The following is a 14,550-nucleotide window of genomic DNA, read 5'->3' as shown; positions in this document are numbered from 1 at the left end:
ATGAGTTTAGTTATGCATGTAGAATTATGCAAAATACAATTCTATGTTATTCAAATTATAAAACAAAGCAAAAAAATAAGTAAAACAATAATTCTTCAATTTGAACTCAGAGTTACTCAGTTCTGTCTCTGGAACTAGATAGTAATTTTTTTTTGTAATAAGTCCTTTGGAATTTTTTTGGATCATTGTATTGATGAGAGTAGACAAGTCTTTCATAATTGATCATCATTACAACCTTGCTTTTCATTGTGCCCTTATTTCCTATAGGTCTTGCCATAGTTTTCTGAAACCAATTCCTTCATCATTTCTTATAGCTAATATATATGTATGTGTATATGTGTAAATACATATATATTATGTAATATTGTGATAATCATGTATCACTACTTGTTCAGTCATTCCCCAATTGATAAGTATCCCCTTGATTTCCAGTTCTTTGCCCCTAGCAAAAAAAATTAGTATATATATTTTTGTACATATAAATTCTTTTTCTTTACTCTGTGGGATACAAATGTAGTAGTGGTATGCTGTATAACAATTAAAAATTCCAAGTGACATAGTCTCTGGGTAACTTAATTATTTTATCGACAAGGCCAGCATGTTTATTAATAAAAGGATGGAGATTTGACCATCCCTTTTAAAAAAATAGTTTATTTATTTATTTTTAGTTTAGAATATTCAGTTTCACAAGCTTTTGAGTTTTAAATTTTCTCCCCCTCCCTCCTCTCCTCTCCCCCCAAGATGGCATGCAATCTGATATGGGCTCTACATACACATTGATACTAAACAAATTATCACATTAGTAATGTTGTAAAGAAGAATTATAACCAATGGAATAAATCATGAAAAAGAAGAAGCAAAACAAAACAAAAAGGAGATAGAGCAAATAGTATGCTTCAGTCTGTATTCAGACTCCATAATTCTTTCTCTGGATGTGGATAGCATTTTCCATCAAGAGCCTTTTGGAGTTGTCTTAGAACTTTGCATTGCTGAGAAGAGCCAAGTCTGTCAAAGTTAATTATCTAACATTGTGGCTATGACTGTGTACCATGTTCTCCTGTTTCTGCTCCCCTCACTCAGCATCAGTTCGTATAAGTCCTTCTAGGTGTTTCTGAAGTCTACCTGCTAGTCTTTTCTTATACTACAATAGCATTCCATTACATTCATATACCACAACTTGTTCAGCCATTCCCCAGTTGATAGGCATCCCCTCAATTTCCAATTCTTTGCCACCACAGAAAGAGCTGCTATAAATATTTTTCTACATGTGGGTTCTTTTCCAATTTGTATAATCTCTTTGGGATACATTCCTTGGAAGCAATATTGTTTATTCAAAAGGTATGCACACTTTATAGCCCTTTGGACATAATTCCAAATTGGTCAGATCAACTCACAGCTCCACCAACAATGAATAAGTGTTCCAAGTCTTCCACATCGTCTCCAACATTTGTCATCTTCTTGTTTTATCATGCTAGCCTATCTGATAGGGGTGATGTAGAACCTCAGCATTGTTTTGATTTGCATCTCTAATCAGCAGTGTTTTAGATCATTTTTAATATGACTAGACATATCTTTAATTTCTTCCTCTGAAAACTACCTGTTCATGTCCTTTGACCATTTGACAGTTGTGGAATGGCTTGCATTCTTATAATTTGACTCAATTCTCTGTATAGAAATAGACAGCAAAACTATACTAGTGGGGAGAATTCAACTTCCCCCTGTCTAAATTTCATAAATCTTACCTCAAAATAAATAAGAAAGAAGTTAAGGAGGTGAATAGATTTCTGGATAACATATATATGATATCCCTCCGGAGAAAACTGAATATGGATAGAAAGGAATATAACTTTTACTCAGTGGTACATGGCACATACACAAAAATTGACCATGTACTAAGACATAAAAACTTCACTATTCAGTGCAGAAAGGTAGAGATAGTCAAAGCATCTTTTTCAGATCATGATGCATTAAATATTATATACAATACAAGGCCATGGAAAGATAGACCAAAAATTAAATAGAAACTAACAAATTTTGCACTAAAGAATGAGTGGGTTATACAACAAATCACAGAAACAACCAGTAACTTCATTCAAGAGAATTACAATAATGAGACAATCCGCTTCTTGCGGGGGGAATCGGCGCCGCCACCTTTTCCTTGCCTCTCCCGGGTGCTGCGGGGGGCCGCGGGGGGCGCCTGAGCCCCCCGCCCGCAGCGGCCTCCCCGCCATGGGGAAGAAGCACAAGAAGCACAAGGCCGAGTGGCGATCGTCGTACAACGATTATGTAGACAAGCCCTTGGAGAAGCCATTGAAACTAGTCCTTAAAGTTGGAGGAAGTGAGGTTACTGAGCTCTCGGGATCAGGCCACGATTCTAGTTATTATGATGACAGATCAGATCATGAACGAGAACGTCATAAAGAAAAGAAAAAGAAAAAGAAGTCTGAAAAGGAAAAAGAAAAGCACCTTGATGATGAGGAAAGGAGAAAAAGAAAGGAGGAGAAGAAGAGGAAGCGAGAAAAGGAGCATTGTGACACTGAGGGGGAGACTGATGACTTTGATCCAGGAAAGAAGGTGGAAGTTGAACCGCCTCCAGATCGACCAATTAGAGCTTGCAGAACTCAACCAGCTGAAAATGAGAGCACCCCTATCCAGCAATTGCTGGAGCACTTTCTTCGACAACTACAGAGGAAAGATCCTCATGGGTTTTTTGCTTTTCCTGTCACGGATGCAATTGTTCCTGGATACTCCATGATAATAAAGCATCCCATGGACTTTGGTACAATGAAAGACAGAATTGTAGCTAACGAGTACAAATCAGTCACAGAGTTTAAGGCAGATTTCAAACTGATGTGTGATAATGCAATGACTTACAACAGGCCAGACACTGTGTACTACAAATTAGCCAAGAAGATACTCCACACAGGCTTTAAGATGATGAGCAAACAGGCAGCTCTTTTGGGCAATGAAGACACAGCTGTTGAGGAGCCTGTCCCTGAAGTTGTTCCTGTCCAAGTAGAAACAACCAAGAAATCCAAAAAGCCAAGTAAAGAAGTGATTAGCTGCATATTTGAGCCAGAAGGAAATGCCTGCAGCCTGACAGACAGCACAGCCGAAGAACACGTGTTAGCCTTGGTGGAGCATGCTGCCGACGAAGCCCGGGACAGGATTAACAGATACCTCCCAAACAGCAAGATGGGCTACCTAAAAAAGAATGGAGATGGGGCTTTACTGTACAGTGTGGTCAACCTATCAGATCCTGAGGCAGAAGATGAAGAGACTCATCCAGTGGACTTGAGTTCCCTCTCAAGCAAATTGCTCCCTGCTTTTACTACGTTAGGATTCAAAGATGAAAGAAGAAACAAAGTCACATTTCTTACAAGTTCAGGTACTTCACTTTCAATGCAAAATAATTCAGTATTCAGTGACCTGAAATCAGATGAAATGGAACTGTTATATTCAGCCTACGGAGATGAAACTGGTATACAGTGTGCCTTAAGCCTGCAGGAGTTTGTGAAAGACTCTGGGAGTTACAGTAAGAAAATAGTGGATGACCTACTAGATCAGATCACAGGTGGTGATCATTCCAAAATCATTTACCAACTAAAGCAGAGGAGGAATATTCCAATGAAGCCACCAGATGAAATTAAGATTGGTGATCCAGTTGGAGAAAATAACAGCTCTGTTTTGGACTTTATGTCAATGAAGTCATATTCTGATGTTTCACTTGATATTTCCATGCTCAGTTCATTGGGGAAAGTGAAGAAGGAGCTTGACCATGATGATAACCATTTAAACTTAGATGAAACAACTAAACTCTTGCAAGATCTTCATGAAGCCCAGACAGATCGGGTGGGCTCCAGGCCATCTTCCAACCTCAGCTCTCTTTCTAACACTTCAGAAAGAGATCAGCATCATCTGGGAAGCCCTTCTCATCTTAGTGTTGGAGAACAACAAGACATGGTTCATGACCCTTATGAATTCCTTCAGTCTCCAGAACCTGCAACCTCTACTAATAATTAATCTGATGGATATGGATTTTTGAGGGGTGCGTGTTTTGCTTTTTTTAAATAATTGCATGTACTGCTTTTATAAAGTTTTTGTCAAGGGACAAAGACTTCCACTTTATCCTCTTTGGAATGAGGAAAGCAGCTGTATTATACTGCCATGGGGGATGGGGAAATTGTCTCCATGATATCATGTCAACACACCACATACAGCAGTTTTTGTATATAGTATAATAGATGAATCTTGGATAGTGAAGATTTAAATGGTGTGTTCTACAGCCAGGTTTATAAAGGTATGTTTGATCAATTTCTGAGCATCATGATTTCTGTCCTAAAAGCTGTCTCTAGTCAGTAGTGTTGTACCATTCTGTTCCTTTCCTCAAGAGAAGCAAAGGTCTTCAAGAAGTGGTACGGATGACACAATTTCAGAATTTTTATTCCCACATTCTCTATTTTAAAACAGCATATGTTATTTTGAATCTGAAAAATGAAGTTTCTAAGCCTTCTATGCATGCCTTCCCCTGTCCTCACAAGGCATTTGATTTGGAAACCTAAAGGGAATAACTTGAAACCTGTTTTGTGGGTGGGTGGCATTGTTGCTTCTCCTCTACTAATAAATGCTGATATACTTGAAGTTAAGGGAACTCACATCCTATTGTCTTATTAACCTGTATGCATAGGAAAGGAGTGACAGACACTATGCTGGAAGAGCGTACATTTTCCTGCATTTTTTAATGAAGTGCTAAGTTTCAGCATTTATGTGACAAGACTTTTTTATTCTTGATATGTTTACTGGATGACTGTTAATATTTACAGAATATTGTAAATACAGCAATTAATAAAAGATATGCCAAAAATTAAAAAAAAATAATGAGACAATCTACCAAAACTTATGAGATGCAGCAAAAGCAATTCTTAGGGGAAGTTTTATATCATTGAATGCTTACATGAATATCACAGAGAAAGAGGAAATAATTGAATTGGGCATGCAACTAAAAAAGCTAGAAAAAGAGCAAATTGAAAATCCCCTATTACATGCCAAATTAGAAATCCTGAAAACCAAAGGAGAGATTAATTCAATTGAAATAAATAAAAACAACTATTGAACAAATAAATAGAACTAACATTTGATTTTATGAAAAAAACCAATAATATTGATGCATTTTTGGTCAATTTGATTTAAAAAAAGAAAACCAAATTGCCAATATCAAAAATGAAAAGTAGGAACTCAGCTCCAATGAAGAAGGTATGAGAGCAATAGACAGAAACTACTTTGCCCAACCGTATGTTTATAAATTTGACGATCTAAGTGAAATAGATGAATATATATGTGTATATAATATGTGTGCATGTAAACATATACATACATATATATATACATATATATATATATATATATATCCCAGATTAACAGAAGATGAAGATGAAGATGAAGTATTTTACTTAGACAACCCCACCTCAGAAAAAGAAAGTGAATAAACCATCAATGAACTCCCTAGGAAAATTATCAAGAACAGTTAATTCCAATACTATATAGACTAGTTGGGAAAATTAGCAAAATAAGAAGTCCTACCAAATTCTTTTAATGATACAAATGTGGTTCTGATACCTAAACTGGGAAGAGCCAAAACATAGAAACAAAATTATAGACCAATTTCCCTAATGAATATAGATATAAATATTTTAAATAAGATATTAAGCAAAAAGATTACAACAACTTATCATGAGAGTAATACACTATGATCAGGGAGGATTTAAACAAGAATACAGGGGTGGTTAAATATTAGGAAAGCTATCAGCATTATTGATCACATCAATAACAATCATACAATAACCTAAATAGATGCAGAAAAAGCTTTTGACAAAATATAACACCCATTCTTACTGAAAACACTGGAGAACACAAGAATAAATGGCGCCTTCTTTAAAATAATAAGAAGTACCTATCTAAATCCCTAAGCAAGTATTATATGTAATGGGGATAAGCTACATGCATTTCCAATAAGCAATAAGTGAAACAAGGATGTCCATTATCACCACTATTATTCAATATGGTACTAGAAATGTTAGCTTTAGCAATAAAAGAAGAAAAACTGAAGGATTTCTAAACAGAAAAGAAGAAACTAAGTTATCACTCTTTTCAGATGATATGATGATATACTTAGAGAATCCTAGAGAATCAAGTAAAACATTCCTTGAAATAATATACAACTTTGGCAAAGTTGCAGTGTATAAAATAAATCTGCATTTTTATAAATTACCAATAAAGCACAGTGGCAAGAAATAGAAAGGGAAACCCCAGTTAAAGTTACTACAGACAATATAAAATATTTGGGAGTCTACCTTCCAAAACAAACCCAGGGACTATACGAACAAAATTACAAAACACTTTTCACGCAAATAAAGTCTGATCTAAGTAACTGGAAAAATATCAGATGCTCATGGGTAGTTTGAGCTAATATAATAAAGATGGCAATTCCACCTAAATTAATTTATTTATTCAATGCTATACCAATCAAATTAGCACAAATTATTTTGTATATCTAGAAAAAATATCAAAATTCATCTGGAAGAACAAAGGATCCGGAATGTTAAGGGACTTAATAAAAGGAAATGCTTGGGAAGGTGGTCTAGCCATTTCAGATCTCAAATTGTATTATAAAGCAGCAATCTTCAAAACCTCTTCATATGGGCTAGGAAACAGAGGCATGGATGATTTCTTGGAAGGTACTTTCTAGGGTTCTTTTTTCTCCTCATAACTTTCTAGTAGACCAACAATTTTTAGATTTTTCTCTACTGGATCTATTTTCCAGGTTAGTTGTTTTTCCAATGAGATATTTTACATTTTCTTCTATTTTTTCGTTCTTTAGATTTTTTTTTGGCTGATTCTTGATGTCTCATAGAGTCTCTAGCTTCTATTTGCCCAATTCTAATTTTTAATAAATTGTTTTCATTGGTTAGCTTTTGTATTTCCTTTTCCATTTGTCCAATTTTTCCAGTTAGGTCTTGTCCTTCCTTATCCATTTGGCTAATTTCACTTTTTTAAGGAGCTATTCTCTTCAGTGAATTCTTTTTTTATTTTGTCAATTATATTGTTAAAATCATTGACCAATTTTACTTCTACCTCTCTAATATGACTTTTAAAATCCTTCCTGAGCTCTTCCAATAATGTTTATAGGGCTTGAGATAAGTTCATATTCCCTTTTGAGACATCAGATGTGGATATAGTCAGTATTTTCTTCTGAACTGGTATTTTGGTCTTTTCTGTCCCCATAGCATAGGGGACCTATATCACCATAAGGAACTTATGTCCCCATAGGTTTTTTGCTATTCTGATTTGCTTCTTGCTCATGATGATTTCCCTGTTCCTGGCTTTTAAAGTGGATCACTGCTTCTGGGGCACAGGGATCTCTCTCCCACATTTCTTGTGCTGAGAACTTGAGGCTTTATGTGTTGTGACCTCTGGGTCTTTCAGCTAGAAGTTGTATAATGCTGGAGCTTACCTGATACTGAGTTGCCTGGTATGTTCCAAGACCAAGACCAGGTGAAGTCTTTCTGAGTTTCCCTGGGGTTATACTGAAGCTCACAGTGTAAGATGTGAGGGAAGGGTGATCTTGCCATAGGAGTTCTCCTCCCTCAGGGCTGAGATAAAGCACAGACAGTCTGAGCAGCTGGTGAGCACCCCACTGATGTCTACACAATTCCCCTGGCTGTGCTAAGGCATGCCTAGGGTCCTGGGGTTGGCTTTCACAGTATCTCCTCTTGCTCTGCTGAAGTGGAGCTCTCTTGGATGCCTCTAGTGTTGCACTGGTCCCCTTCAACCACAGTAAAAGGAACTCTTCTCCATGATCTCCCTGACCTCTGAAGCTGAAAGATTGCTCTGCTCATTCTGCTGATTCCACTATTCCATGATTTTTCCTGTGAAAATATTCTCTGGGTTTTTCAAGGTCAACAAGGGGAGGGTGAAAGCACTTACAGTTTACTTTGCCATCTTGGTTCCCAGAAGTTCAAGTAGGTGACTTTTATTTTTGTTTTTGCTCTTTCTATTTATTTATTTTTTTAAGTTCATTTATTTTTAGTTTCAACATTCATTTTCACAAAAGTATGTTTCAAATTTTCTGCCCGTCTCTCCACTGTCCCAGCACCAAAATTTCATACATTCTGATTACCCCTTCCCCCAATCTGCCCTTCCTTCTATCACACCCCTCCCTTCCCTTATCTGTGTCTTCACTCTTTTTTTATAGGGCAAGACAGATTTCTATACCCCATTGCCTTTATTTCTTATTTCCAGATTGCATGCAAAAAACAATTCTTAACCTTTGTTCCTAAAACTTTGAGTTCCAACTTTTCTCCCTTCCTCCCTCCCCACCCATTCCCACTGAGAAGGCAAGCAATTCAATATAGGCTATATATGCATAGTTTTGCAAAAAACTTCTTTAATATTCATGTTGTGTAAGACTAACTATATTTCTATCCACCCCATTCTGCCCCTCATTTATTCTATTCTCTCTTTAGACTTTGTCTCTCCCCAAAAATGTTTACTTCTAAGTACTCCCTCCTCCCTTTTTCCTTCTCTTCCATCATCCCCCCACTCCACTTCTCCTCTTCTCCCCTACTTCCTTGTAGTGTAAGACAGAATTTTATACCAAATTGTGTTTGCATATTATTCCCTTCTTAAGTCAAATGTGATCTGCATAAGCCTCACTTTTTCCCTCTCATCTCCCCCCTTTTCCCTTCCATTGATAAAGCTTTTTCTTGCCTCTTTCCATTTCTCCCTTTCTCCTCCCAATATATTCCTTACTCACTCTGTGATATTATTTTTTTAGATATCATACCTTCCTATTCAAATCACCCTGTGCTCTCTGTCTACGTGTGTGTGTGTGTGTGTGTGTGTGTGTGTGTGTGTGTGTGTGTAATCCTTCCAACTACACAAATACTGAGAAAAAGTTTCAAGAGTTACAAATACCCTCTTTCTGTGTAGGAGTGTAAATAGTTCAACTTTTGTAAGTCCCTTATGATTTCTCTTGCCTGTTTACCTTTTCATGCTTCTCTTGATTCTTGTGTTTGAAAGTCAAATTTTCTTTTCAGCTCTGGTCTTTTCATCAAGAATGCTTGAAAGTCCTCTATTTCAATGAATGACCATTTTTCCCCCTGAAGTATTACACTCAGTTTTGCTGGGTAGGTGATTCTTGGTTTTAATCCTAATTCCTTTGACTTCTGCAGTATCATACTCCAAGCCCTTCAATACCTTAATGTAGAAGTTGCTAGATCTTGTGTTATCCTGATTGTATTTCCACAATACTTGAATTGTTTCTTTCTAACTGCTTGCAATATTTTCTCCTTGAGTTGGGAACTCTGGAATTTAGCTAAAATATTTCTAGGAGTTTCTCTTTTCACATCTCTTTCAAGAGGTGATTGGTGGACTCTTTCAATATTTATTTTGTCCCATGGTTCTAGAATATCAGGGCAGTTTTCCTTCATAATTTCATGAAAGATGGTGTCTAGCTTCTTTTTTTGATCATGGCTTTCAGGTATTCCCATAATATCTAAATTTTCTCTCCTGGATCTAATTTCCACGTCAGTTGTTTTTCCAATGAGATATTTCACATTATCTTCTATTTATTTTCCTTCTTTTGGTATTGTTTTGTAATTTCTTTGTTTCTTATAAAGTCATTAGCTTCCATCTGCTCCATTCTCATTTGTAAAGAACTATTTTAGTGAGCTTTTGAACCTCCTTTCCCATTTAGCTCATTCTGCTTTTTAAAGCATTCTTCTCCTCATTGACATTTTGGACCCCTATTGCCAGTTTAATAAGCCTATTTTAAAAGGTGTTATTTTCTTCAGCATTTTTTGAGGTCTCCTTTAGAAAGCTGTTGACTCACTTATTATGATTTTCTTGCATCTCTCTCATTTCTCTTCCCAATTTTTCCTCTACTTCTCTTACTTGATTTTCAAAATCCTTTTTGAGCTCTTCCATGGTCTGAGACTATTGCATCTTTTTTTCTGAAGTTTTGGATACAGAAGCCTAGACTTTTAAGTCTTCTTCTGGTGGTATGTATTGTTTTTCCTCATCCAAAAGATGGAAGAAAATATCTGTTCACCATGAAAGTAGCCTTCTATAGTCTTATTTCTTTCCCTTTTGGGGGCATTTCCCCAGTCTATTACTTGACTTTTGAGACCTTTGTCAATAGGAGGGCATGTTCTGGTGACCTCTATGTTCTCAGTTCCACCTAGATGGCACAATCAAGTGACAGGAATTTCCTCCTCTCCTGGCCTGGGCTTTTATCTCTGAGTAACCATGAGCACTCTCTTCTGCCCAGCATCCGCAAGTACAATTCTCTCTCCAGAGCAGCCCTCCAGTTCCACCATGCCAGCACTCTTCCTCAACCCAGGAGAGCCACTCAGGACTGAGATCCACATCAGTTGCTCAATTCCCCCAGAGTCTTTAGACTGAGGGCTCCAAAAATGGCTGCTGCTGCTGCAGTGGCTGCTGCAGATAGGGCCAGACCCTGTTCCCTTCTTATACAAGCGATAGAACTTTCTCACTGACCTTTAAAAGTATCTTTGGTGTTTGTGAGTTGAACAATATGGGAACCACAGCTGCTGCTGGGGATTCTGCTCCCTGAAACCTGTTCTGGTCTTGCCAAGGCCAGGCTGCTTTCCACTCTGAGCTTGGAGCAATAGACTTTTCTTGTCTGCTTTCCAGGCTGTCTTGGGCAGGAAATCTTTTTCACTCTGTCATTTTGTGACTTCTGCTTCTTTAGAATTTGCTTAGAGTCATTTTACAGGTATTTTACAGGCTGTGGAGGGGAGCTTCTACAGGTCTGTCCTTCTGCTCCACAATCTTGAGCTCCAACTCCTCAAGTAGGTGACTTTCAGACATTTAATCTGTGGGCTTGTAGTCTCAGGAATGGCTATTGCTGTTACAAATGAAGTGGAGTGACAGCTATATCTCTTGTCATTCATTTCTCTTGGACCCCTGTGCTCTGCTGATATGTTTGAAAATCTGCACTACTGCTTCTGTTTTAGTACCCCCTGGCATTTCCTGCTTCACTCAGCTATGGTGCACTCTGCACTCCTGTAGCCCCATGTAACAGATCCTCCTGTCAACCCAGGGCCTTCCTGGGCTAGAAGTGTGTCACACTCTGTTTCCTAGTGGATTCTGTTGCTCTAAAATTTGTTGAGATTCACTTTTTAGAGGTATCTGAAGGAATCTGTGGTAGAGTTTAGGTTCATCTCTCCTTTCACTCTGCCATGTTGGCTCTGCCTCCCAGATAAATCTTTAAGAGAGATTTCCCACACTGGTTGGTTTCTGGATTACAAAGTAGATAGGGGAAAAATCTTGGTCCCAATATAATAATTAGTTATTGAATGCAAGAAAGTAATACTCATTTCTCACAGCTAGGTCAAAGGGTGTGCAGTTTTTTAACCTTTTGGGAATAGTTCATAACTGTTTGCCAGAAGGACTAGACCAATTCACAACTCTGCCAACAGTTAATTATTGTACCTATTTTCATGTATCTCCTCTATGATTTGCCATTTCTGATAGGTATGAGATGTTCCCTCAGAGTTGTTTTAGTTTGCCTTTGTCTATCAAGAGAATTATCTCTATACATAAAAGATCTATTTATGCCTATTCTTTGTTGTGTATTTTTAATGTTTTCATGTAGATAGATATGACATATTTGTGGATTTTTTCATCTCTATAGCTATCAATCCCTCTCTCTATATATATTTATAAACATATACCTACAAGCACACATTTATATATATGTATGCATGTGGGCCTGCTAGGTGACGGTAGATAGAGGACCAGGCATTTTGCCTCAGTTTCTTCATCTGCAAAATAAGCCAGAGAAGGGAATAGCAAATTACTCTAGTATCTTTGCCACAAAAACCCCATATTGGGTCATGAAAAGTTGAATGACAGAAAAATGAATGAACAACAACAAATGTGTATATCCAAAAGTAAAATATTCACTCTCTCTTCTATTGCTTAACAGTCCTAGAAATACTCACTATAGCAACAAGAGAAATATATTAAAGCTATGAACATAAGCAAAGAGAAGATAAAATTTCCTTATCTACTGATGTCATAATGACTTACTTAGAAAATCCTTGTGAATTAGCAAAACTTACTGAGAAAAAAATTAGCTTCAGCAAAGATGTAGAGTAAAAAATAAAGGCAAAATCTCTAAAGCATTTCTATATGAGAATAATAAAAATAGTAACAATGTTAAAGATGCAAAAAGAGAAAGAAAAATAGTAATAATGTTAAAGATGCAAGAAGAGAGAAAAGTTTCATTCAAAACAATTCTAAATTAAATCAAATGATAATTAACTAAAATATTATTAGTACTTGCATACATTCAAATATTGTTATATCTCATTGTTGACCTACCTTGATCTTGAAGTGCACTAAAATGCAGATGTTCATGTGATCAGCCAACTATGCATTCCCCATCCTATATTCTTGAAGTTTATTTTTACATTACCCTTATTAAATTTCTTGTTCAATTAATATTGCATCATTTGGATTACTTTTTGATTTTGATGGCTATCTAACATGTTACTTGGGTCACTATGGTTTATATCATATATAATTTGATAGCTGTATTTTTACTCCAAGATATTGATTTAAATGGTAAAACAGTACAGGTGCAAAAACATCTGGGAATCCCATTAGCAATCTCTTTTTTTTCAAGTTCACATTGAAGAATTCATATCTATATATCATTACAACAGTAACTTGTTCAGTTTTCTAGTTGATATTAGTCCATGTTCACAGGAATATGATGAGATTTTGTCAAACACTTGTTAAAAACTAGGCACATAGTATCTTTGAAATTCTCATTATATATTAGTCTAATCACACTGTCAGTGGAAATGAGGCTATTTTGACATAGAATATTCTTGATGGAAGCATTTTTGACATGACCAAATCTTTTTAAGTATTTAAAAATACTTTCATTCAACTAACATTTAAGTGACTACCATGTGTTTGGCACTGTGCTAGGGATTAAGGGTACAAAGATGGAAATGAAAATAGTCCCTGTCCTCAAGGAGCTTATAATCCACTGTGGGAAAGGAGTGGCAGGGAAACAAGGCATACCCATATAACCCACTGAGTCAGTCAATAAAAATTTCTTAAGTGCTTACTCCACACAGATATTGTGCTAAGAACTGGTGACACAAAGGGAGTCAAAAGTTAAGGTTAACTAATTATTCCTTTAATTATGTGTTCTATGATTTTGACAGGAGTCATCCACATAAATACATAGCCATAAAACAAAAGTGTTCACCAATATTCTCCTCTAAGCAGATCCTATTACTGAACTCAAGTACAATATTAATGAAACACAGCTATCTATATAAAAATAACATCAACACATAACATCACCATGTACAAAATAAGCTTATTAAATTTAAAAACACAGCTTTGTTTTGGACAATTGTTCCATGTGCTTTTAAAGAAAGGTCATTGGCTATAGTTCAATAGGATTGATGATGCTTTGGTAATATAACCTTGCTCTACCTCTAGTTCAGTACAATACTCTAAAGGTTGTGGGAAAGGAATTGATGTACCTGAGTTGTTATCCAATATGTACTCTTATGCTGTTTCTGTAAACTGCTTTCATCACACTCAGAAGGATTTGTCAAGATGCTTAACTGTTGTGAAATTCAGCATGATTTCTTGAGGGTGCAATCTGAGCCCGAGTTATATGATCTACTCTTAGTACTGCTACATCAGTGTCTCCACTATTATAATTCTTTCTGGCCTCCTCTTTATTCAATAGTTGCCATAAAAATGAGACACAAAAGAAATGTGTGTTGTGCTCTAAGATTACTCCGTATCACATACATTTGCCCTGGGAAGGAAAGAAGAAAATGTATAGTCTCTGTTTCTAAAGATATATCATTGCAAACTGAACGGTAGTATATATTCTGTCTTTAAAGTATTAGCTGGAATCATGATTTCAGCCCAATTATATAAGAATAAGGCATATGTTTGTCTTCTTTCTGTTTTGTACAAACACATAACTTTATTTTGGCTGGTGAGGGTGATGAAATTTTTTTGTAGGTAGTAAAATTTTTAACAAAATTTTACGTTTAAAAATATAAGCAATTCTGAAATAAATAAGAATTCCTAAGCCATCTACACTCCATTATTTTGTACATTATCCAATATTCTTAGCTAGAATGTTAAGAAACCAAATACTAACAAGAGAAATACATACTTAAGTCACAAATCACCTACAAATCAGGTATGAATAGTATTTAAAGATGGATTCTTGCTGCAACCTGCAGACTTTCTAGATCTTATGTGTCATGGGATACTAAAATGCTATGTAGGAAAACAATTTTAGTAATTCCAGATAAAATTACTTTTGGTCTGGGCAGATGATGCATTCAGGGACATAATAATAATGGCTAAAAGTCAGCATTTATATTATACGTTAATGTATGTTGTACATTAAGAATTTCAAAGCACCTTAAAACTAACTCATATTTGCAATAGCCATACCACAAGGTTGGGGAACCT

At 36.2% G+C, this 14,550-nt stretch overlaps 1 protein-coding gene across 1 annotated transcript; it reads left to right on the top strand.

The window, feature by feature from the left end:
- The first annotated feature begins 2,136 nt into the window (after positions 1 to 2,136).
- On the top strand, positions 2,137 to 4,875 carry LOC140533631 (bromodomain-containing protein 9). Its single transcript, XM_072653609.1, has one exon. The coding sequence runs from the start codon at positions 2,230 to 2,232 to the stop codon at positions 4,021 to 4,023; it is 1,794 nt and encodes a 597-aa protein (XP_072509710.1). The 5' UTR covers positions 2,137 to 2,229; the 3' UTR covers positions 4,024 to 4,875.
- Positions 4,876 to 14,550: the final 9,675 nt, after the last annotated feature.

This window comes from Notamacropus eugenii, chromosome 3 (assembly GCF_028372415.1).
Source record: "Notamacropus eugenii isolate mMacEug1 chromosome 3, mMacEug1.pri_v2, whole genome shotgun sequence".
Lineage (NCBI taxonomy): Eukaryota > Metazoa > Chordata > Mammalia > Diprotodontia > Macropodidae > Notamacropus > Notamacropus eugenii.
This window is presented reverse-complemented; position numbering and strand designations above follow the sequence as displayed.